The sequence below is a fragment of the Neodiprion fabricii genome, chromosome 3 (genome assembly GCF_021155785.1).
Source record: "Neodiprion fabricii isolate iyNeoFabr1 chromosome 3, iyNeoFabr1.1, whole genome shotgun sequence".
NCBI classification, from domain to species: domain Eukaryota; kingdom Metazoa; phylum Arthropoda; class Insecta; order Hymenoptera; family Diprionidae; genus Neodiprion; species Neodiprion fabricii.
The window spans coordinates 17,049,880-17,076,183 of NC_060241.1; the positions used below are offsets into that span (position 1 = coordinate 17,049,880).

The window sequence follows — 26,304 nt, forward strand, 5'->3', positions numbered from 1 at the left end:
GTTTACGGTTTCGGCACTGCATCGCTACTATCTAGTAGGGCTGAGTTACACAACCTCAAATTTCGTTATTAGGCTGTAGCGCGCTTGCGCCAACAGAGAGAAAATTTTTCTATCTCTGTCGCTCACAGGTGATTCGGGTGACCCTACTCGGCTACAGCGACCCTTGCGGCCAATCTAAGAATTATTGAAAGGAAACTCAAGAAGTGAGTCACCCCCACCACCAGAATTTCCAGACCTGTATGTAAGACCGTGATCTGAACCCTCATTTTACACATCTATACACGGCGTTACCTGATGACGAAAGTTGATTGTTCCTCGATGTGACTTTGGATGTGTATTGCGATAGGTTGTGAAAAGTCTAACTTGTCATCTTGTCCCGAACGTTCGTTCGACGCCGTGTGGATTTCACCGCGCTTCCCATGGAGCCAATGAAAGTGTAAGTTGTATGGTCGACGTGGTGGCGTCACGCTGAGTTACAGGGGTACAGCGAATCGTATTCATTTTGGTTGTTCTCGGTGCCATTTCCATGAAAACTACAACACGCCCAACGACTTCCTCCATTGTCCTTCTTTCCGGGATACTCTACGAGGAAGGATGGCTCAGAATAATTATTTCGGGTTTACACACGGTGGAACACAATATGGGTACGAAATCGATTAAATATAATATTAATGAAAATCGTAATCTTAAGTAAAGTTGATAAATAGCGCGAAGCATACATCGTCAATCGCAATAATAATATCGGTAGAATTTTGTGTGCACGCGAAGCGTAGCCGGTTTAAGCCGCCATTAAAACTTGAGCGTCCGTGCCATCGAGCGTTTTGAGCATGAGCGTCGTACCTTTTCGCGATCAGTAGTTCAGTTCGTAAATCGTGACCATCATCATATATTCGTATTAAAATATTGCTTTACAACAGTGCAACTAGCGCTGCCGCTTATCAAACCGGACAGGCGGGATACGCGGTAACACCAGCAGCCACAGCAGCTACATACACTCAACGGCCCGCCGCAGCGGCTGCAACGGGATACGAAACTTACCAAGCAGCTGCAGCTGCGGCCGCAACCGGCACGACTTACGCCGGTAAGTATTCTCAACCGTAACTCTTTACCCATTCATTTTACCATCATTTCATTTTCTGTCGACCTGAATCAAATACGTTCGATTCAAAGACCACGCGGATGTATTTCACGTCTCGAACGTTACACACGGGCCACGTCAAGCCGGCACGGCTTTGGAATTTACGATCGATCGACGTAGCGCCCAACGGTCTCTTTCATTTTGTTTTCCTTTTTTGTTTTTATTGTTTATACACGTATCTTTAAGTTGATTGGATTCCTTTATTCAGCCTAATATTCAAAATTTATGTTATGACGATAATTAGCCGCGATTTTGCATTCTTGTTCGTTTAAAGGTTACACTTTTAAACGTGGTTGAAATTCGTTATCCTTTTTTTTCTAAACAACCTTTGAAAGAAATTTTTATTTTGTGACCATAGTATTGTCTGGAATACAATAAATATTCATTCATGAAGCTGTGGCTAAAGTCTTGGGGAATTTCCTTCAAAACCTTATCGTTGTATTAATGTTTCAAATTTCAATATCATAGCTGTGGAGGTTTTTGGAGTTGAGGTTACAGCGCAAGTGATACGTAAACCTTGAAAATGCCCTGTAATTTCCATACTTCGTAAATTGCTTATCCTTATCACTAATATCAGATTAATTCATTAGTTGAAAAAACGTTCCGATACCAATAAACCATATTTTAAACCTTAGACTAGGTTTTATAATTATTGTAGGAAAGTTGTAAAATAATGCTCAATTTTCCTTTTAAGATAACATTTTGCCATTTTGTAGAATAGAGAAAGCTAAAGTATCATAAGTCCTCAAATTTCTTTACATGTGGCCTCAAATATAATAAATCGTAAGCCTAGGCCTGTGATATCATATTTTCTATGTGTACTTGAAATTTTGATCGATCATATATCAGATCAAAACTTAAGTTCTTACTAATACTGAGATTTGATAATGAATTTCTGGCGAGAGAATGAGACCTGGGTCAGCAATAGTGAAGTTCTGTGTAAATATTATATTACAATCCAAACATATCTTTTTATTCGTATCTGATTTTCTTGAAATATTCAGAGGATAAATAATTCACTTGACAGAAATCATCAGCCAAAAATAACATTCAACAATTTTAGGTTCAAAACTCAATTGTAATGATTAAGTCGACAAATTGACTCAAAAATCATTTGTACTTTGCTTCATGTGCTACAAAATGAAATCAGTATAATTGGCTTGTAACATATTTGTTTACCATCAAAACTTTTGCAATCAAGCTAGGTTGTTAAATACATTCAAAAACTATTGAAACACGGCAACGTTAAACATGAAAGTAGAAAATAGTTAAATTGTCAAGTCCACACTGCAGAAATTGAATAAAAAACTTGATATCAAAGTTTTTAAGAGTTGCCTATACAAAAAGAAGATTTTATATGTTACCTCAGAATTCTAGTAAAGTTGCTATTGTTACAACAATGGTTTAAGTATTGTTAGAATTTCTAGAAAATTTCTGTACAAATAACTATTACTATCATTATAGTTGTCAATACTGCGTCTTTTGGTTATTGCAATATGAAATTGTTTAATTTACTAAATTTTTTGATACAGTTCCAAAAAGCCCATGCTTCTGGTCAATTAAAACTTTTGTATACCCATGTATTTTGAATCGTTGACCACAAATATGCCAGTGAAAATACCTGCAAATTTGGTTTTCAAGGTCAAAACTCGCCAAAACTGATTTTGAAAGTTTTTTTTATTTCATTTCGATAAGCGTTGATCTTCGAAAAAATGTGTGCTGCAAAAATTATAGCCTATTAAAAAATAGATCCGTTATGTTTCAAACAATTTTTGTCTGAAATCATTTTTTTAGATAAATACTAAACTTTCATACCTAAAATTGTACTTTTTGATCATGGTTAAAAATATAAATAGACAAGGACTGTACAGTGACCGCAACTAGAAATTTCTTTCATTGCGACAATGATACACGTATTGTGTAAACACGGAAAGTCGCTCATTTTGGTTGTTACAGGATAGTAAGCAAATTTAGTAACAAGAACTTCTTAAAGTGGTTGATTGTGAGTTTAGATTAAATGACTCATCCTTGCCTTTTGAAAATATTTTCCTCGATAGTCTACTTAAGAATGATAATTAAACACTTAAGTCAGACACAATATATGTTACCGAACAAACAAGATTAAAATCGTCGGAACCTTATGCATTGCAATAGACGTAAGTCAGTACCAAAAATACAATGGCCTTTTGTTTAAGTATCTTCTTCCTTTTCTTCTTGTTCTTTCTCTATAGCTATATCCCGTTAGGGCAAGTGCCAATTTTATATATCTCTACTGGTATGGTTAGCATCAAGCATAGAGTTGAAATTTTTTAAGCACTGGTCTTGAACTTTGGTAATTTGATTGAAAGTAGCAAACGCGGGAACGGTAGCGCAGACCTACGACTACGGATACGGGCGTGCAGCACCGGCACCTACATACGACGCGACCAAAACCTACTACCAACAGCCCGCAGCAGCGCCTGCGACTTATACCACAACCGAGACACATTACCAGGCTGCAAAGCCGGCTTACAGTACCACCAGTGCCTACACAGGCACGGCGCGTCAAGCCACCACAACAGGACAAGCCAAAACCTATCAGGCATCCAGCACTGCTTACCAACAGCCGAATCCCGCACAAAACCCAGCGTATTCCACTGGATACACCGCACCTGCTACGCCAGCTGCCACAGCATCCACTCCAACTAACAGTAAGTTTCACCATGATCTATTATAATTTCTATAGATTAAGTTTAGCATTGCCGATTCCACGATACGAAGCCGCAGCTAGTCACCAAAATTATTAAGTAAACGTGGCGAACTTGATTGAAAAATGGTAGAAAAGCTTAGCAATAAAAATTGGCTAAATCCTCAAAATATTATTTATACTTTTAAAGAGTTCTCAGTGTTGAATTGTACGGTGTAGACTGTTTCAAAGTACGGCAAGAATTTTTTCCTATTGCTGGAACAAGGTCTAAACATTACTTTCTACCGATAAAATGAATCCTGAAGTACAGGATTTTTTACTCAAGTCAAAGATATTGTTACTTTCCCATTTAAATACTGTGTGTAGAAATATACTTATTCCAGATTGTACGCGAATTTTTTCAAAATAATTCTGAGTGCAGTCTTATATGAATATAATCGTATTATCTCCAATAATAATGCTTTACGTTTGAGCAATCAGGAACCATATATTAGCGATATTAGGACTTTTGATACCTTTTATTTCAAACAATGGGCTAAAGTTGGCCTTCTAAAGTCTACGAAAACAAATATCTAATTGTTTTTATTAAAATCAAGCCAATTCAACCGTCCAACCAGTGTTATTTAAAAGGGGATAGAATCAAATAGTATCAAGTACGTTTTGAACTGGAGTTCAAATATCCTACACTTTGAAAAGATTTTCAATAATTATATAAAAATTAACGTATAGATCTTCGTCCAGTGAACGAAAAAAGTATCACTTTAATCTTAACCAGTTTAGTACTGCATTATTTTATCCAAAAGTAGTTTAGTGCATTTGGCTACTGAATCTAGCTGCTGGCTTCAGCTGTATTGTTGAAGTCGACTTCATACATAGCGAGGCATCGTTAATTATCAGTAGCAGCAATAGAAATTTCCTTTGCATCTCTATTTTACACTCAAGTAAAGTCAATTCAGACCCCCCTAATTTTAGTGGGTCAGCAATAAGGTTGGCAAGATTAGCATCTAACTTATGCCCATTGAACAACACGCACTGTATCTGTTTGATGTAGAACTGCGATTGGTTCGAGGTTGCCGAAGCCAACTTTAATTGTTTGATGATACAGAAATAGTTTGATGAAAATATGTTGTCTTGCACCAAAAATATGCAAGAATCACTATTCTAGTAATGGACAATCTCTTCATTTGAGTATATGAAGAGTCAAGCCAAATGTCTTCAATATAATGTTCAGAATTTCTTGTTACCTAAGAACCTCCTGCAAAAGCTTCGACTAAACCAAATAGATCAACTGAAGCGATATTTCATACAATCAAAGTCTTATTTGTTATCAATGATGACTAAATTCATCGGTGTGCAGATGTATAAAGAAGGCGTTAAAGTTGATCAAAAACATTGTGTTTTCATAGGAATTGATAACTATATCCTATATTCCCTTGGTTTATATGCTTTGAATTTTATCTGATTTTCAAATACTTATAGGGCCATTACTGTGTGTGATTAGTATAGTTTTTAATTGTTGAAATAAGAATAAATTTAGAAATAAATAGGAAATTGAAATTTTGGTCACCAAACATCGCTCCAAAGGTTTTTTTTTATGTATCTTTTTTTTTTTTTTTTTTTTGTTTTTTAATCAAATCTACTCTATATGACTGGCTTTATTTTTTTTTAACAATCAGTACTGGAGTAATTTCTGAATCTCATACTGGATTTGAATTTGAATTGAATGAAGAATTTGTACAGGATAAAATAAGAATACGTGGCAAAAAAAAAAAATGTTTTTTTAAAGTTTCATTACTGAATGCAAGTGCAGCAGAAGCTGAGCACCCTTGACTGTGTAGAATAGTTTCATATAATCCTAGAATGTCGTGATCATTTATTTATAAATGTTAAGATTGGATACGTAAAATTAGGGTGGCCTTTAATTTAGGTCCATAAAAATTAAAAGAATCAAGTTTGCAGCTATAATGTAACAAAACTTTTGTTGACAATTGTTATGTGCCAATTTAATTGAGAATCGCTTTGTAGGAGTCATACTTACAACTTGAGTGTATGCGTTGCTTCATTTAATACTTTACAGTTGACGGTTGACTGTATTTCTTAAAATACTGAAGTTACGGAACAGCAATTTCTCTCGATACTGTATTACATTAACTTTACGAACTTCTACCTTATGAGAACTTTTTTAATGATGTGTCAACATTGAAGAATGCTGATTAAGGTTCGAAGCAGACAAGAAATCACCAAAACTGTTGTCAGAATGGAGCTCGAGAATGATGTCATATAATTCGATATTTTTCTGTGTGTGTTAAAATTGTACTGTTAATTTGTTTGGTAGACAATATGTACCTACGTCGGTGTATATCTAAAACAAGACAAATGGACAAATCTTGTATTTCTCTTTTTCATCTGGCGTAAATGAGTAAAGTAAAGAGAGAATGCCTATATACAGAATATTTTCTTCAAGAAAATCCACTTCTGTAGGTTTCAACGGCAATCTCTGCTTCAATTAATAACGATGCCTTGATCTATGTATGGAAATAAATCATGCTGCGCATTGATGGTTATATTCATACATTACGTGTAAAATATTCTGGACTCAGTTGTCTCACATAATGAAATACCTTTTTTTTTTTTTTTTACTACCAATAAATTGTCACCTTTAGTTTGTTGGCATGAAAGTATTAGGACAGTGTTACCTATCTCTGATATCTATCTGTTCATTAAACCAAATTTTCACATCAATTCAAAGTGAGCAATTGCATTTGCGTCATCCTGTTTTGGTTTTTATTAAAAGCGTAAATTTGGACGATTGTTAAAAATTATAACAACACTCCAAGAAGTTAATTGGTCAAAAATCGATACTTTCTGGTAATTTTATGACGAGATATTTGTACATTGACTATTTATCAATTTATTACATTTGTAAGTACTCTTAGTACTCTACAAAGTACTCTTAAAAAATGCAGAAATAGAAAATACTGGAATCATCAAAAAAATCTTGGATATTGAGGCTTAATTTTAAACTGCTTTAAAATGGTAGAAAATCTAGCAGTAAAAGACTTTTTTTTTATTGTGTTGACATTGTTGAGTATTCAAGTTTACAACATTGCACTGATATTGTCTACAATCAACAAATGGTAATATTGAATCGTGTACTGAAAAACAATAATATATTTCAATGACATTGTAGAAAATAATAGTCTTCTAAATAAGATGAACTACCTTGCATGGAAATATCAAATATACCTTACTTACAAGCAATTTAAAACGAAGTAACGGTACCTCAGATTTTGTTTATAATTTCAGAATTCGTTACCTTTCAATTTTTAAGAGATCTTCAGAGCTTCGGAATATAACAATTCGGTAAATACTCAATGTATGAACGTCTTTTAGGAAAATTCATCAAGATTTTTGGATACCCAACCGCCTTGACCTTGTCCTGGTCTTCAAACGAATAAAGTTTGATTTCACTCTCATTTGCCTGTTGATTCAATATTGCATCAAACTTAGTGCCTATTCACCAATTAGTATCAGGAAGGGTAGTTCTTTGTTTTAAAATATATGTCATTAAAATTATCGGGAATTGAAGGCGTCTGAAATTTTGCATATAGCAAAACAATAGAGAGTATAAATTAAGTTTTGGAACATTAAGTTACCAACAAAAGTACTCCCATCATTTTTTATCACACTAAGCATGGTTAATAGTTATAAGAATTTTCAAGCATTTGGCGATCTTGTTCGCAACATCGCTGTATGCTTCCTCTAAGTCATTAAGTTAGTGTGTACACGCTGGTAGCAAAATTTGTCGGGCTACGACATTGTTAGTAATCACGTAGATCCGCCGAATCAAATAGTCAGACGATTCGAATTGTCCAACTTTTTGTACTTATCTGCAAGGCTGTATAAATTGAAAACTCGTCATTTTTTTTTTCTTTCGAGGACGTGAAGCTCGCAATTTGAACAGTCGTGACATTGTTGGATGTTCTTGTTGATTTATTTCACGAAAATTAACTTACGTACGCTTTTCAACTTTATTTTCACTGTTGGATTTTTAGTTCTTCCAATTTAGTATATCTTGAGTATGAAATAATGAGAAATGATGAGCCGATGACGAGACTGAATGATCATCAGTACTGCTATTCATCGTTGAAGTCAAGTATTTTGCCTTCTTGTGATAATAGCTGTATCTGTTTTTCATTAAAGATGATTTGGCTGACTGATCTCTTGACTCATTTTAAACACGTTTCAATATACGCTACATAATATGTCAATTGTTGGCTGTTGCTTGGATTTTTTATTTCCTTTCTGTTTTCTCTTTGTCTATGTAATTTTCTGAAGCTAAATAAAATCCTTTGACGGATTCTTTCCACTTGAAAGTATTGTAAACCTGAGACTTATGACATTCAACAAATACAACGATAGTTTTTTGCGTTTGTTAGTCTTCACGATTCACGTAAACAAGAATAGAATACCTTTTCCAAATTTGAGGTCGGATATTAATTTCCCCTTGCAGAAACGGCGAGTACAACGTATTCCGGCTACGACGCGGCGCTTTATAGCGCCGCGACCATGTACGTAGCCCAACAGAGCGCAAACAGCAACACAAATAACCAAAAGTCTGGAGGTTGGCAGGGTTATGGCAGGAAGGGATTTGGCGCCGGAGGCGGAGCGATGAAATCGATGCGTCCCAAGCAAACCCCCAAGCCTCAGCAGCTCCACTACTGCGATGTCTGCAAGATTAGCTGTGCTGGGCCACAGACGTATAGGGAGCATCTGGAGGGGCAAAAACACAAGAAAAAAGAAGCCTCTCTGAAGGTGCCGCAGCAGCCACCTGCACGGGGAGCTGGGAACTCGCTTCGTTGTGAACTTTGTGACGTCACGTGCACAGGGAACGACGCCTACGCAGCTCACATCAGGGGAGCGAAGCATCAGAAAGTTGTCAAACTTCACACCAAATTGGGAAAGCCAATTCCAAGCGCTGATCCCACCGTTCTCAATCCTAAACCAGCTGCTGTTGTCAAGGCAACTGTTACCAAAAAAGCAACGGTCACCGCAACACCTAAGATTAATTTTGTTGCATGTAAGTGCTCATATTTTATCTTTTTATTAACAATGTATGTATTTATTATTGTACTAATTTTGGAATACCTGAATCATAGTATGATTTTGTACTTATTGGATGGGAATTTCAGTACATCAACAATATTCGTGTGACCAAGCAAACTTCGTTTTGGCATTAATTTGTAAAAAAAAAAAAAAAATAAAAACTTATTCAAGAGTTGACAACACAATCCTATACATGAACAAAAAGATCATGTCTATTCAGAGGGTGCAAATACTCTCGGTTCTTTAGAGTTTGAATCGTAAAAATTAATATGTGCAATGTAAAATTCACAGATAAATTTTCTATTTTTGTAATGGCACAAACTTCCTTCAAAGTTGCATTGTAGGATTCCGAGAACATGCAATGCCACATAACTCAAGTTGTTAGGAATTTGTGATCACGTCTCAACTTTTTTTCTTTCCTTTTTACCGAAAGCAAAAACAAAAGTGAATTATTCCCAATGTTTTTTTATTTTATTTTTTTTTTATTGGTCAAATTGGCTTGAATCTAAACCGTTGAATGAAACAACTCTTTAATAAAGTTGAGAAAATTAGCATATCCAGCACCGATATACTGTAGAACTTCTTGGAAAAACAAAGCTAATTACAAATATCAATCCAAAATCACAGACTTCAATTTTTTGCAGTCGGTGCAAGTAAATTTAATTTTTTTCCTATGTAGGTTTCATGCTAGAGATTCGCATTTCAACAACCTCATTCATGAAGTGTACAGATTCCAATATCTAACATCGAATCTTGGAATATGCTATTTCAATGCTGCTTCCAAATTGGAACCTTCTATCCTTGGCTTTCAAAAATGGATTCTCAAACATTTTACTATTAATACGTAATTCAACAATATGCCTTTCAATGTTTGCATGTCTAAATTAGCAGACAATACAACAAAAAATATATTCAAATTTTGTAGATGAAGGTCACAAAAATTTGGATTTTCTATTGGAATCTTTGTGTTCGTGTTTCATTTTGTTATTCAATGTTGGACCACAATTAGCAACTGAAAAAAATCTGGTTTCTATTAAAACAAAAAAATGTCCAGGTTCCTTTGAAGAAATAAAATTGAGCCTAATTTAATATACCAAACTATAAAGAATAGACTTTAGCATATAAATTATTATACAAACACAATATAACCAAATCGTAAAATCGACTTGAAATGAAGATAGAATTTTTTTTCTCACTTTGTTTGGTGAATTAGATTGCCATGTTTATCTTGGGTTACCTTCTTACCACAGAGTTATCTATGAGAAAACACATACTTGTGAAGACTGTACGAATATAAAAAATATAAATGAAGTTTTAATGAACGTACATTATACTTTATTACACTAAAGCACCCATGCTGACATGTCGAGTCGAGTGGAAAATAAAATAATGATTGAATTTTCGATTGTTGAGACAAATGCAGTTGAACCAATTAATATTCTTGAATTATGTTTTTGAGTATAATTGTCTAGATCTTTTTTTTTAACTGGTGTTTCATCTTACAGCTGGAAACCTTGGCACTGTGGCTCAACCTCCAGTAACTGGGGAAGTCAAAGTAGAAGAGCCAGTTGCTGACGACACTAGTGAAGACGCTACAATTGACGAGAAAGATATTCAACCCGTGGGTCAAGAGTATATAGAAGAAAACAAGTCTGAAGATGGGAAGATCATTAGTTTCAACTGTAAATTATGTGAATGCCGGTTCAACGATCCAAACGCAAAAGACATGCACATGAAAGGGAGAAGGCACAGATTTGCATATAAAAAGAAGGTGAACCCTGATCTGGTTGTTGACATGAAACCAAGTCTAAAACAGCGAAAAATGTTGGAAGAGAAACTCCGTCGACAGCAAATGAGAGACGAATACATGCGTCGTAGAGAAGAGATCAATCAGTTGGGTCCTATAGGACCAATGGGACCGATGATGGATGAGGAAATGTTGTACTGGGAAGAGCGACGCCGGTACGAAGATGAGTGCGAATACTACGAATGGTATCGCCGTTATGGACGGGGACCTGGCGCTCCGCCACTTCCTCGGCCATTCCCAGGACCTCCCCCAATGATGATGTTCCCAGGTCCGCAAAGACGCCCAGAATCTTCAGACGACAAACATGTGCTGTCTCATCATTCTACGATATATCCCAAAGAAGAGGAATTACAAGCTGTCCAAAAAATCGTCTCTCACACAGAGAAGGCACTCAAGTTCGTTTCTGACACGCTGGCTGAGGGTGGTAAGTTCTTAACAAATTCCAAATAGGAGTTCGTCCATGTGCACTGTGCAAAATGAAGTTGTCAGATTATCAAAAAATTTTGGTGTTTCGATTATTTAGTAGAATTCAGGAACTGGTATAAAAAAAAAAAATGTAGTATCCAACAAATAGTAGGGAATTTTAGCAAACACTTGTGGTTGATCTCAGAAATACCTTGAAATATCGCGTGTAATGCTATCTCTAAATTTTTTAACTACCACATACAGTTTAAAGTAAGTGCTCATAATTTCTATCGCTCGCTATGCGTACTAAAATAGGAATTCTTTAAATTTTTATTTCAATTGCTGTGCTTGCTTGGTTATCATTATTTATTGATAAAGATGATTCTTATATTGATAACAACATGAATGCTTAGGACCAAAACTTGATGTACACGAGTACTTACGATCTTCTGTTTTTTATTTGTGATTGCTGATACGACACAACACGACACTAAGTGATTTCATTGGCCTATGCCGTTTGATCCATCCAATAAAATCATGTTATTTGGTTCAACATTGAATGTCTAGGAGCACTGTAAGTACTTACGGTGTCACGAAATGTGAAAATGCAAGCCAGTTCAGCGGCACCTGAATCTGTGCGAGTAATTTTTTTAAAATGGTTTCAAAATTAATGTTTTTCAATCATATTGAAGGGAAGAATTTTCAAATGTAAATTCTTGCTTTTACCAAGCAATACCTGTAATTTCGTGAATAATAGATATTTAGATATTTTTTTGGTCTGAAGTTGATCTTGAAAGATTAAACTTCCAAATAATGTCGCTTCAAAAGTTTGTTTTTACAAACGGGAGAAACGTTCTGAAAATCCTTGATCAACATTAATAATATGCATTGCCGCTAGTTTAAATCACTTGTCTAAGCTTTATTACTATGAGATGGCGATGTCAAAATATCCCATCTTTTAATTTATAACGGCCAAAGTAACAAAGAGGAACAAAAAGTTTATGCATCACTTTGATAATCGCAGGTAAAAAACCAGCGCCAGCAGTTGCTGTTCCTGCGCCTGTTGCGACGACGCCTGCTACAGCAACAACTCCAGTAGCTAAGGATGACGCAGCTGTAAAGAAGGATGGCGAAGCTGACAAAAAACAGCCACAAGCCCCACAGAAAGAAGATGGTAGCGATGGCAATCTTTTTTCTTTTCAAAAAGAGAAAGAAGATTCCAGGATTCTACGTGGAGTCATGCGAGTCGGAAATCTTGCCAAAGGTCTCCTGCTATCTGGAGACAATCACGTCTGTCTTGTGGTGTTATGCGCTGAAAAGCCTACTAAGTACGTGTATTCGTTTGTTTGAAATGAACTTTATCACGTATGACAATCTTGTCTTTTTTGTTTGGTTTATTTCAAGATCATTCCCCCTTAAAAATTGAACCTACTTACTGACTGTTCTTTATCACATTATTCTAGAAACGTAAGTACTGCAAAAGGTACATTTTCATGCATTTTTCTTTACTTTTCTTTTGTTTTTTTTTTTTTTTTTTTCATTCCGGATTTCTTAGCATTCTTTGAACCTGCTATTACCAACAAACGCATTAATATTGACTATTAAATTTATAAAGCCTGAAACCTTTGTAAAAATTTTATCTCACGGAAATACCCCGAATTCCGAAGTGTGAGTAAAAAATCCAAAATGTTTACCATATTACCAAAGTATTTTATACTTTACCAGGATATTGTATCTTAGCTCAAATTGATAACAATATGCTAAAAAAATTAATTCATTCAAGTTTAATGGTTATGTCTACCTTTTTTGCTTATTTTTAATCTATATTGTGGTTTGTAGAACACTGTTGAATAAGGTGGCAGAAATTCTACCTACTCAGCTGAAAACTGTGGCTCCCGATGACACCTACAACGTCGGAAAGCATCCGGAATCCGCAGCTCTGACAGTTTCTGGTGGATCTGTGACTGTTAGTGTGACATTGACCAGCCCTCTGATGCGGGAGACACCAAAGGTTGTCGCACCGGCCGGTGAGTTAAATATTTTTTATCTTCGCAACGGCCAAGAAAAGGATAACTGTCACTAACGATTTGATGCGTGGAGCACTTTTTATTTTTTCATCACCATTTTTCTAGCTATAAACCGTTTATCGATTTGGTTTGTTCTTTTCATGGCCCGGAAAAAAAATTTCTGTGAATTTTTTTTTTTCTTGTAAGCAACCTAGGAGGACGCCATGACAACAAGGACTTCGTGGTCGCCGGTGCATATCTGGTCTAATGTGGAAATGTATTCTTTTAATTTTGATGTAGGGTAAAGAGCTGCGTTTAGTGTGTCCACGACTACAGCTTCTAATCTCAAAGTAATGCCTTGAGGAATGTGTAAAATAATTTTTCAATTTAGCCATGGATTAAAAATTCTAATATTAATTAAAGAATTTAAAATCTTCGCAAATTGAGATGACCACTTTCATTCGTTTCGGTTTCACTTTTTTAGAAGCACTAGTCCCGTTTTACATTCTTTTCAAACTCGACAAAATCAATTGTATGCGTCAAATATTTAATATATATATATATGTATTCCTTCATCCGTGGACACGCTTTCAGACACGAAAACTACGCTGAGGCAATCTTAAAACTATGGACTTTTTGATCATGCGTGAACCATGTGACTCCTCTCCCTCCATTAGACCAAATACCGTTAAAAAAATAATAATACGACGACACTTTCAATACGAGTATTTTGACTTCGGATTCTAAGATGTTCGATGTAGTTTCATTGTTCGTAGAAAAAAAAAATAAATAAAAAAATGAAAGAAAAACAACCAACACAAAAAATTAATAAATAAATACCTAAGGGTGGTACTCCCAATGTTAATTGCGCAACATCGACAGTATTTAAATACTGCGAATTGTGTTATCGTCACTATCTTTCTCGAATCAATTATTGTGAAGCGACGTGTCACGTATTAATGTACAGTACTTGATTAGACCTGTTTTAATTTGGACTATTATGAGTCAAAGAGGCTCGAGTTGCTGGACTCGAGTTGGCAATGAAATGGAGGGACAATCCCGATTGCTGGGCATGATCAAACACTCTAAGTGTTGTCTAAGCGTGTTGTGCTTTCTTTGTTGGGATCTCAGAGAATGCTGGACAGCAGCAACAGGGAGCTGCACAACCGCAAGCGACGCCCGCGACGCCGGCCGCGACGAAACCAGACCCACCAGATGTACTTCCCAAGGCTAAGTGTTTGGAGGCTTTAGCTGCACTCAGGCATGCCAAGTGGTTTCAGGTTTGAATCAATCAACTCTCAGTTCAAAGTTTCAAACTCAGTACGCCACTTCAGCAACACTCGCGGCTGTTTTCTGTTTTTTCTATTATTGGTCAACCGCACGCGTGCCAGTGTTCTTTATTCTTCTGGCAAAACAAAAAGAGCAGTCTTAGAACTTCCAGCCTTGTTACGATTTTATTTTACAATTTCAACACCTTGGAACCAAGTGGCCTGGTTACTGATTCTTTGCTCGCATTTTATGTATACTTATTATTGCGTGTGCTAGCCAATATAAAATACACATTTGTACATAATGATCTAAAAGCAGCAATGCGGAATACGTCATTTAAACAAAAGAACGGTTTTCTTTGTAGTAATCAGTCATTATGAAAAGTTCAAAATGATCGCGTCTTCGTACAATTCAGTGAAATACAGAAAATCACTAAAGTACTAGAAACCTTTGTATCACCTCCACAGTTTTATGAAAATAATCCGTCATGAAACATTTGAAAATTGAATGAAATTCAGATTATGGTAGCGAAATGTTTATTTTGACTTTTTTAGAAATTCAAAAATTGAAAATAAAAACAAATAAATTGAACCTTTGAAGATACTAAATTTTCAACAAAAGCGTACCCACTTGTCATTGAAGCAGGATGATTTCGAGGAACATAGAAAAAGATTAAGAAAAAAAGACTGAATATGATTGTTCAAATGATCAAAAAAAAAAAAAACAAATGACATATTTGATACCACATAGAAAAATGATAAAGTAGTCTGAATTAAATTTTTTCGCCAAGTATCTCATTTTAGAAGACAGTTTTATGTCTGAAAACTTTAAAAAAGTCGGGAAATTTTACAATTCAAAATTAGTGGTAACTCTGGAAGTAATCCCAGTGGTTTTCTAGGTATAATTCAGTTTTCCTGGTTATTGGTGGGTTTGTTTTCAAACGTATAATATTTGACGCATTTTGGTGCACAACTGATACAGTTAGGTAGATATTACGAAATTGTAGATCATATTTGACAAGTGATGGAATTATCACGGAATTTATTACTCTTATGGAACTGGTTACTGCAGTAATCTATCCTCCGGAATACTTTGTATTATTCATTTATTTCATTACTCGTCTCTCCATTTCCGAATAGTTTGCTACTGGTGTTCAATTTGGCTATACTGAGGAAGAATGAAATCATTTAGTGAAATTTGTTTCTATTTGAATTGTACAATTAATATGAACCGATTTTTAACGACTTATGGTAGGAATGAAGATATGGTAATTACATTCAAGTATTGCTGTCTGTTTAGTTTGTTTCATCCTGTAATTCACTAATTTTGTATTGTTTATCGAATATCTTGTTATTGGGCAAAGCGCAGGAATAGTCTACATTAAAAATGCGAACAGATAGTCTGTGTTAGGCGAGAAGCCAGTGCAGTATGTAAATGTCACTCTGTCACTTGTGTGTCATAAGGGACATTTATGTCTGCTATGCCTCTGGTCGGAAACATCCAGAATAATAGGAAACTGCTCGTAAAGTGATTAGAGATTTTTAATTCCGTAATATCGAGATAAATGAATTTTATTTCTTTTATTTATTCATTGAAGGAATGCTTTTCGAATAAGCTTATTCATTATTCTGGATAAATGATAATAACCGCATAATTGTAGCCTAGACTGAGTCTGTTATAGGTCTGTCTTAGATAATGACCACGATATTTTCTTGTCTACTTGTAATAAAACCATTGATCATATAGGTAAATGATGCCTAAAACTGAACTGTCCAGCTTGTAGCTAATTGCATAGCCGCTTTTCAAGATAAACTATATTAAGACAGACAAGCACACACAGTTACGTCATAACTATACCGGGTGTTTCTAGATTAGAAATTGCAGCTTGCTGTAAGTAATGTTAAGATAGGAATAATATTTTGTAAAATAATGAACACTTCAAACTGTGCTGGTTCTTCTACCACCTACAAAAGTTGTGTAGTACATGCCAGTTTAATAAGTCCCTAGAGTTTGTCTAATTTTAAGACACAATAAACACCCGGTAATTTTGATATGGGCTAAACGTTAGAATATATAGGACACGAGGCTGGGAGGATAGCTAAAGCCCACACAAAGCAAAACAAAAGTTAAGCTAGGATTACGCCTCTCCGAATGAATCGATGTTCTCCACCTTGATACAACAGATTATTTGATTTTGAATTAATGTCATTTTCAACAGGCTAGAGCAACTTCCCTTCAGAGCTGTGTCATGGTTATCCGCATAATGCGGGATCTTTGCAACAGAGTACCCACCTGGGGACCTCTCAATGCATGGGTTCGTATAATTTATATCACACTAATTGATTATAAAGTTAATTTCAATTTTAACGTTTCTACTGTCTGAGGTATAGAATTTTGGGAAGTTTTAGGGTGGCCACGGGTCTGGAAAACCGAAAAATCGGGAAATATCAGAGAATTTTGTATACGGCGAAGAATTTGAACAAGTACTTTCAGTTGTTTTTGAAAATTCCGCGAAATGTATTCAATACGACCACTTGAGTCTTATTTTTTCTTTTTTTAAACTATTACTAATGATTTGATCTAGTTGTTTATAACTTGCATCTCCTACGATGCTTCCTAGAATATACTTCAAATTCTTATTCTATTTACTGCATTCGTTCAACTAAATATTCATTTATCGAATCGAGCTAATGACGATGTTTAGACAAATTTAAGGTCATAATCTTGAGACTAAACTTATTACAGGAAAACTACTTTTTCAAAACCGCAAAGTTGTACGACCATAGTGCAAATATTATTTTTTCATATAGTTGTAAAGTACGCCAATATGGTTGCGTTTTTCTCGATTTAAACTTTACGGTCAGAAAACACGATCATACTGGCGTACTATAGAGCTACTATATAAAAAAAAATATACTAGTCAGAGGGACAAAGCGCTTTTACAGTCGTTCATAAACTCATCTTATTTATACTAATATCAAAATCTTTCAGATTATCAAATAATTACTCAATTTTTAGATTTTTGTTCCTTGGATTTTACATCAAACGTTGCTATCTCCAAAAAATTGAGTCTTACAACACAACTGCTCCACATATGTTGAAATTAAGATAAATTTGAAATAATGGTCCTCACATGTTATGCAGGAGTTATAAAATACCACATTTGGGATCATGATAGGAATTGAAATGACTTCAGTTATTGATTTGTTTACGCAAAGCTGTTTGATATTTCATAGATTTTATCTAAAACGATTTGGGAAAACTAAGTATCTGCTGCAGGACGTAAGGGATTTTAATTTGCTGCCAGTAGAATCTCGTCTTTACTCGTGTCAAGTCTGTGACCAAGGAATTTATAACTAATGATAGCAAATAAGACAAATTCTAAAATTGTCTTTGTCTTCTACCATTGTTGGTAAACACTGGCACATAATAACAGGGTTGTGAAAGACTAGCAATACCGGAAATGCCATTTTATTAGCTATTCATCATTGTTGAATTTTGTCTGCTTTTCAGTGAATTTTATTTCATTACACATAACTTATATCATATATTTTTTTTGTGACCTGATTTTCTTTTACTGTATATTTTTGTTATTGTAATTAAACTTGCTTGTATTTATGTGACTTTGAATCCGCCATGTCACTTCTCTTCTTTCTTTTATCAAATTATTTTAGTAACTTTTAAAATTGTTTCACCTTTATTGCAGGCATTGGAGTTGCTGGCTGAAAAAGTGATCAGTACCGCTGGAGGACCTCTGAGCCCAGGAGAAGCGCTGAGACGCCTTTTGGAATGTGTAGCTGGTGGCATACTACTTCCAGGAAGTCCAGGTATTGACTTAAAAAAAAGAAATTATAATAATAATAATTTGCATTTCGGTGATTAAAATTGAGACATGATGAGCCGATGACGAGACTGATCTTGTTATACACTCACTTAATGATCTTGAATACAAGTATTTTGTGTTCATTGTATTATTAGTGATGTTTTTAACCTTGATAAGATGATTTGGCATACTGATCTCTTCATAAGTAACCAAGGAGAAGAACCAAATTGTTCATATTCATTAATGATCATAACATTATTGTTTAAAATTTTTCTTGATCAGATAATGGAAATTCTTGACAAATTTGGTAACATTTGTTCAGTTCTATTATTGAACTAGCCATTATCAATTTACATTCGATCGACAAAATTTTGGAGCAAACTAAGGATCTTTTCTATAAAATTGAACTCAGTTGGCAAAATTTAGACCGCGAAATAAAACATACATACATACCACCTTGTTTCCAGAGTAGAACAGCATGAAGAATATTGCTAGTAGATTTAGAAATGACTAGGGTTTAATACCTGATTTTTTTACGTGAAATGCCTTACTTATGGTATGTTAATATGGTAATTAAATGTGCAATATTGTAAACATGCTGTGCGTTTTAATTATTTAGAATCATTCTTTATGCAATCACTTCTACCGTAATGATGTTATATATCTTGCATATATCTCTAGAATTGCAACAATTAATTTGAAGTTATTTCACCAGGTCTGCTTGATCCATGTGAAAAGGAGCCGGTCGACGCTATAGGTAACATGACAGCACAGCAAAGAGAGGACATAACATCATCGGCACAGCACGCACTAAGATTGGTCGCATTTCGCCAAATTCACAAAGTGCTTGGAATAGAGCAGCTACCACCTCCAAAATACAAGGGTAGATTTGCGCGTAAGCGCAGACGTGACAATAGCAATTGTGAAGGAACCGACAGTGAAGCCTCGAAAAAGGACAAGAAAGCTGAAGAAATTAAAATGGAAACAGACGCAAAATAAGTAATACCAAACATTCAATTCACTTTATAAATTACTATAACTATCGAGTTGCAATGAGATGAAAATTATGTCTTTTTTTTTCTTATACTCGTTGTCTATTAATATCAATTGCTTGTTTAATAATATGTTTTGGACATAGAAGTGACTTGAGACAGTTTGAGATCATTGTGTACAGTTCGATAGTTCTTGTATGTCGTTAACTGAAACTGTATAATAAGCTAATTTCAATCAATTTTAAGGAAAATGGAAAACAATCGAATTTCGCTGCGAGAAAAAGTCTCATGATTCCAAGTCGCAAAACTATAATTTAAGTCACAACTGAAAGTAAAATGAATTCATTGACTGAACGATTTCAGCTGGTTTATTTATGACTTGGACTCTGAATCGTCGCGACGAAGTTTGTTATCGCACTTGGAGCGCGGTTTTGCGGTGGCACAGGTTGTGTGGTGAAAATTTTTGCAACAAGCGATTGATATTTAGCTAGAGCTCTAGACTTTCGTAATAAATGATGATTGATGTATTGGTCGGTTCTGAATACTTATTTACAATTAGCTGTATTCGAAGTCAAAACGTGAGAGCGTTTCGATTTAAGTATGAGTACTGTGGTTATCTGCTGCCACGAATGTTGTTATAACGAAGATTTATAGATCCTCTAAAATTAAGCTTAATTGTAGTTTGTAACCAGTCTCCTGTGAATGTTGTGTGTAATCGTAAAACATGCATAAATTACATGTACCACTAACATGCCGATTGATATATACGACTTGGCGGACACACGTAGTTCCTGGCATAAAAATGAACGAGTTTTTTCGTACATAATACGTTATGTACTTTATTTATGCAAGTTAGTTCCGCAGGTAAATTTTGATTAATATAAGTTTAAAGTAGTGTTGTATCCATGAAGGCGGCTTGCGATATGCCGAAGAACTATCACTTACGTTTAAGTTATTAACTTTTATCTGACACATGTAAGACCCTGCCATTGTATTTTCAATCACAGTCGAATAAAATGAAAATGTATGCGTAGGCTGCCAGTTATATTCACAGAAATTCTCATTCAAGTTAATTACGTACAACATTCAAATCTTATTTTGAGATTTATAAGTTTCATTCACCGTTTCAATATTCACCGTGGGTAACACTGCAAAGATAAGAAATATTTCTTTTTCAACATCATCGTTTATAATTAATCGATATTTTTCAATGACTAGTATGTATGGGAACAAGTTTGCGAGATTTGATACTTTCTATATTGTATACTACATTTCGCATGATATACGACGTTCAAAACACCGTTCGGACAAAAGCCGAAAGCTATTTTGGAATTAACAACCACTGCTTTGAGTTACCATCGATATCTTTAGACGGTAATTCAGAAATGGAGGGACATGATTACATTGAATACTTCCTGATTGAAAGTATTCCAAATCCAAACAGCCTTTGACTGAGGTACGTGCGACAGCTGCAAATGTTGAAAGTCATGAAGAAAAATGAGTTTCAGTAGAAGGTTACGTCATGTTGTAAAACAGTGGACCCCTATAGGTATTTTTGAATTTAAAATATTAAAATCGATATTCAAATTATGTAAGAATGGTTTTAAAAAAACCATTCTAAATATTTCGGAATTGGAATTTCTTTCAAGTGAAAACAATTCATTACACATATCATTGTTTTATGAAATTAATGATATGTATGATTGTTCCATCTTTCAAGTAAAATTTATGTTGGTGTACTTGGGTTACGTCGGATTCTAATCATCTGTCAAATAAGAAAATCTAACTTACGGTTGTTTGATTCTAGGAACTCAAATATAGGTAGATTGTTAATTTTATGTGAAATATGGAAAAAAGTTGCTTCAAATATGTATTTACAGGCTGTTTAAAAGTCCGCAGCGAAAGGGTATACTTCTAATATTAAGTGCTTGTGCATCAAAGATGCAAAGTAGGTCTAGGCAAAAAAGACATTTCGTACGATACTTTATGTAACAATAGTACGTTTTACAAGTTTCTACTCAAAGGTTGTTGTCAGTAAATTAACAGTAAATCTTCAGAATAAAAAAAAAAAAAAAAAGTTTGTCGAAGGCAGAAAGTCATAGGTCTTGCCCATTTGACGGGTGTCTCGAATTCTAGATGATATATCAGGCTATTTTATTTCGTTGCTGTATCGAGTCATTGCATAATTATTTCGTTAATATTACTTTGAAACATTCGTGAGACATCTTATCAATATTGTAAACCAACATTACGTGTGCCGTGGTCAAGTTTTTCACATCAAAAGGTAAGCTGTTAGGAGGGTGTCCTGAATTGGAATGTTCTGCATTTTTTGTGATTTTTTTTTAGAAGGAAAAGAAAGAAATGAAGATATTGAATTTTGAGGTATGGTTTTATATATATTTAACGAATACAAAAAAAAATGTTATAATAGATTTCTAAGCCTATTTCATGGGTGTCTTGTCGCTGCAGTCTTCAATCGGTCAAAAAGGTGGGAAAGGTCCATCTCATAATTTTTTATTGAAACAAAAAACCAAAAAAGGATTAAATTGTTATGTATTTGTCTTCTAGTTGAACTAAAAAAAAGGGAGAAAAAAATGTGAAAGTAAAAACTGGTGGGTTTAAAAAAAAAATGTGTGAAAAAAAATGAAACTTTAAGGTGCTATAACAATTTTATTTAACTAAACTTTTGTGACGGACTTTTTTAGTTCAATTAAAAGAGATTTTAATACTGAGGGATAAAAACTGACTTAGTTTTTTAGCTATCACGTCCGCCAATTTAGAAAAAAGTTGTCAATAGAAAAAAATATTAATTTTTAGTTACTTACGCTGATAATTTGCTAATCAGCTATTCCTGGTCCATATAATAGTCTTACTTCTTTAAAAGCTTCATTTTGATGCATTTGATCGAGTTTACGAGCTATACGAGCCTCCTTACTGCTAAATGCCTGGCGATTGTTCTCTCTCTTGATCCGTTACGTGTCAGCGATATCAGCAAACATTTTGCACTGCTGGCCTACACTCAAATTACTCAACTGCATGACACTAAAAAACGCTGAATACCCTTCGTTGAACATACCTGCAGCCATGTAGGCAGCAATTTCAACGATTTTTTGGCCCGAATTGAGGTGTTTTGGAGTGATAAGCCAAATTGTTTAGTTGAACGACTCATTGGAATTTTTAGTATAACCGCCTAAGCATCGGGTTAAAAGGTTATCGTTTGAGAGATCTTCATAAATTGGGCGAATGTGTTTCTCAACTTCTTCAATAATCAATCGTTTGGGATGCTCGTAAGATTTTAATTGATTCATGGCTTCAGCTTTGCGCCATTCACACCAACTGTCGACGCCAACTGGACAATTATCGTGCCGAAGAGATTCATCAGTTGAACAATAATGATCTAATGTTGCTATTATAGCATCTTTCATCTTTCGGACAGAATCCATGTTCTTTCTAATGGCCATAATAAATCATGAGTTTTTTTATGACACTGTCTGTCAACCTTTTCTTCCCATCAAGCTTCCGTTCTTTCTTTATATTTCAAAGTTATGAATCTATGCGTTTTGTACATGCCCTACGCACTCATTTTATGTAACGAGACAATCATCACAGTACAGATTTATCTTCAAAATACCTGCAAAAGTTTCTGAATCAGCATCGCCGATGTTAATTTGTATATTTAAAGCCCAATTTTTCGTCAAATCTTTAAAACATTTCTGTGATACAATCCATCTTCATCGGTCCCAGCTAAACCTTGATGATTTGAGAAGCATGATTCTGCGAGTCAGTTTCGTACCATTTTCAAAATTCTAGTTTAGAGTACAGCTGTGGCAGTATGCACTTTTTACGATAAGGTCGATTACTTTAACACTGTAGTGCCAATGAGAGTTGTTACACCGTATAATGAATTGAAGCCAGGATGCATGGCCAGACACTTTCAAATGATTTTCAATGTTCTCGTTTTCTGAATTCTCTCGCTTCTCTTTGATAACTTTCTCATTGTCAGAGACTGTATTGAACATCGATCCGATGCCAAGTGAACGTGCTGCACTATGTTATCGTACGTCGATTTCGCTAACCCTTGACATAGACTGTCCATGAGTACAGAAAATACGTTGATGCCATCTCGTCCTACACCAAGTAGCCTCAGGACAAACATGATTTGCCTATTTATTTCATAACTGGTGTTTATTAACGGATCTGAATTAATTTCATTCCGACCGCACATACACGATAATACAATTTTGAAGCCTGAGCCGCGATACCCGCTTTCTTCGAATTCTATTTTTTGCTTGCACGATGCGCAGAATACAATACCAGCAATTGCTTGGAAAACTGTGCAAAATTCAATGATTCTATAACAATGAAGTGGATTCACAATTATATCTTCACTGCTCGCCGTAGATAATTTTTTTCGCGCTGTTGTTACCGTTAATGCTACAAACTACAGGGTAAAGTCACGTATACTGAATGAATCATACACATTTATACTTGTATTAGACACGTTAAGACTTCAACGACCCTTCAAACTTTTTCAGGTATAGAATTCTGAATAGAAAATCTGAGTGGCGAGGGCTCGCACACCTGCTCAACGCTCATCTGCTTCGGGCTTTATATTCTTGAAAATATTTCAAATTGGCCTCTGTCACTTTGTAAACATATTCTTAGACGGTTTATCTATCGATTTAAGCAATAAAAATAACGGTTTTTTGAAATTTTAATTTCGGACACCCCCTTCATAACAATGTTTATTCTCGAGTCTATTCACCCATCTTAACATTATAGTAAGATTTACAAGGGACTATTTGTTTCTCATGCGTGCAAAGTCTATAGAAGTGGAAATGAAACGTTTATAATTGAATCTTACGGTATTATATGCCGTTACACCAAGTTTGAATACGAATGTTCTTACAGAGATGGGACAATTGGGGCTTCTAGAGATCCATCTCAGCTTTTTCAGGAACGTTCCAGTAAGGTAAATGTCAACAGCACTGAAAATGAGATCCGAACTATTGTTACAAGATGACAAATAGACAATATATAATTTCTAAAACAGGAATTATTTACTTACAATGGTTTGCCTTTTTGATCTGTACTACGTACAATGAATAAGATTTGAACACTCATACCGAAATAATGTGTATTATAAAGAATAGACGTGTAATTACCATAACGAAATCGGTCCTTGCAAATATCCACCTAACTTATAATGCAATTCATGTTTATTTCTAATCAGTCGAACCATCGGAAAATTAATAATTGTTCTAAGTGTTTTCGCAGCGGATGTTCTCCATAGGATTTCGCTTAGTTCAAAACTTGGGAAACGGCGTGCCACGTGCAGGCAGTTGAACGTTTTTGTTTTGATCAATTTAACAATATTTGATCATCCGTGTGTGCTAAATTTAGTGGTCTCTTATCTTCGGTTCGATAACGTTGTTTTCGACATTCTGCATAAGTAAATATTATCAGGTTGTTGTAAACTTGTCAACAACTTGTAACGCTACACATGAAAATCGTATAATTTCATCGGAAATCGGGTACATACACATGCACATCGAACACATGTACAATTAGTAACAGTCATTTCCCTATTCCGATGCGTAAACAGTCACCCCCCACTCCACGTGGCTCTCGCTTTCGACACCAGCAGCGCGAGCTTTTAGCAATTAGTTATTTCGCAGAAATTTTCCTCTACTCTCGTCCCTCAGCAGGGCCATATAGGTATGTAACGTCCGTTGTATTGCGATGGGTAATTAATGGGCGCTTTCATAGTAATTTCCGCTGACGCATGTATTGATTACGGCACATGAATCACAATTTCAGTTTGACACAGAAATGAAATGACTTGAAAAAATTATTTCGAATGTAATATGTAGGTCCTTCTTATTAATGCGATAAAGAAAGATCGTAAATGATATGAAATGAATCCTAGTCGACTTTATCATATCTCGTGTTATCACCTACTGAACGTGTTTTGGGATTTCATGTATTCTAAAACTCTTCTGCCAAGAGTGATTAATTAAGGTAAGTTTGTATTTTCAAAGCTTTTTGCGAAAAAAACAGTGTCGTAAGTTTTTTCACCTGCGTATGCATCAATTTACGACGTGAAACCTCGGGGAGAAATAGCACGCTTACAGTAGACTGGGAGAAAAGCTCTAGTTTACTAATAATAACCATGCGAATGTAAACATTTCCGCGAATATCTATTGCTCGACATTGGTCAACAAGATTGTAGGTCAACATTATCTGCGTCGTTGCCATGGTCGTAACCAAGTTTATAAGACGGAATAAATAATGTTATCTATTTTTTCGAAAAGATGCTCGATGTAAAAATGACTCATGGATTGCATCGAAATGAACATGAAAAAAGGTTCGCGATCTATGACACACAACACAATTTACATCGACACCGCGAATGTTGCGTCAGTTTCGATAAAATGTGACTAACCAAAAAACTCTCATCGATGCGAGAAATTTTTAATTGGTTACTATTCAATGCTTGTCGAATTTCTAGACTACAAACTTTGTCAGCATTTTTGGGGAACAGCATTATTGAATGCATCCGAGATAATATAAAGATCTTGTAACATATGCACATTGTAAATTTATAGGTGCTGCTAAATGAACCGCTTTACAATGTGTTATCATCTAAATGTATTATACTGTTGTACGGTAAATTATGCGCTCGTTTCATCAAAAACGTCAACGTTTGCGTTGAAAAATGAAGAACATTCTTTTGTTCAAACAAATGAACAGCAGCTGATAGTTTATGTGTTTCGGACATTTTTAACGTAACCATCCTTGAGTTTGTGCCTTATGGTGCCATCTGGTCTCCAGCAACGGAAGACCAATATCAAGAAAATGTAAAAAGAGTTTCGGTTACTCCGCTTATACTTTGTGAAATTCGCAGTGGTCAAACAAATATTTTAATCATAAAAACGAGCACGTTCCAGATACCGCATCAATTTAATGGTAGATAAGGTATTTTTACTCACAGTGAGCAAAGAATATTCTAGAGATCGCTTTGTTCCACAAACCAATGAGATACGTCGACGTTAGTTCAAGGTACGTGACG

At 35.0% G+C, this 26,304-nt stretch overlaps 1 protein-coding gene and 1 long non-coding RNA gene across 8 annotated transcripts; one reads left to right on the forward strand and one right to left on the reverse strand.

The window, feature by feature from the left end:
• Positions 1 to 509: 509 nt before the first annotated feature.
• On the forward strand, positions 510 to 20,289 carry LOC124178341 (zinc finger RNA-binding protein). Of its 7 annotated transcripts, XM_046561594.1 has the most exons (12): positions 510 to 644; positions 918 to 1,081; positions 3,487 to 3,828; positions 8,338 to 8,904; positions 10,436 to 11,161; positions 12,167 to 12,470; positions 12,982 to 13,169; positions 14,280 to 14,428; positions 16,636 to 16,731; positions 18,124 to 18,244; positions 18,944 to 19,239; positions 19,596 to 20,289. In XM_046561594.1, the coding sequence occupies exons 1-11, from the start codon at positions 595 to 597 to the stop codon at positions 19,237 to 19,239; spliced, it is 3,003 nt and encodes a 1,000-aa protein (XP_046417550.1). In that variant the 5' UTR covers positions 510 to 594; the 3' UTR covers positions 19,596 to 20,289. The 7 variants fall into 7 exon arrangements, with proteins under 7 accessions (XP_046417550.1, XP_046417552.1, XP_046417553.1 ...); XM_046561596.1 differs by having other exon boundaries at positions 18,956 to 20,289; XM_046561597.1 differs by having other exon boundaries at positions 8,449 to 8,904; positions 18,944 to 20,289.
• On the reverse strand, positions 18,123 to 25,271 carry LOC124178345. Its single transcript, XR_006869773.1, has 3 exons — positions 24,398 to 25,271; positions 24,142 to 24,220; positions 18,123 to 18,251 (listed from the first exon to the last, which is right to left on the reverse strand). It is a non-coding gene; the product is annotated as an uncharacterized LOC124178345 (long non-coding RNA).
• Positions 25,272 to 26,304: the final 1,033 nt, after the last annotated feature.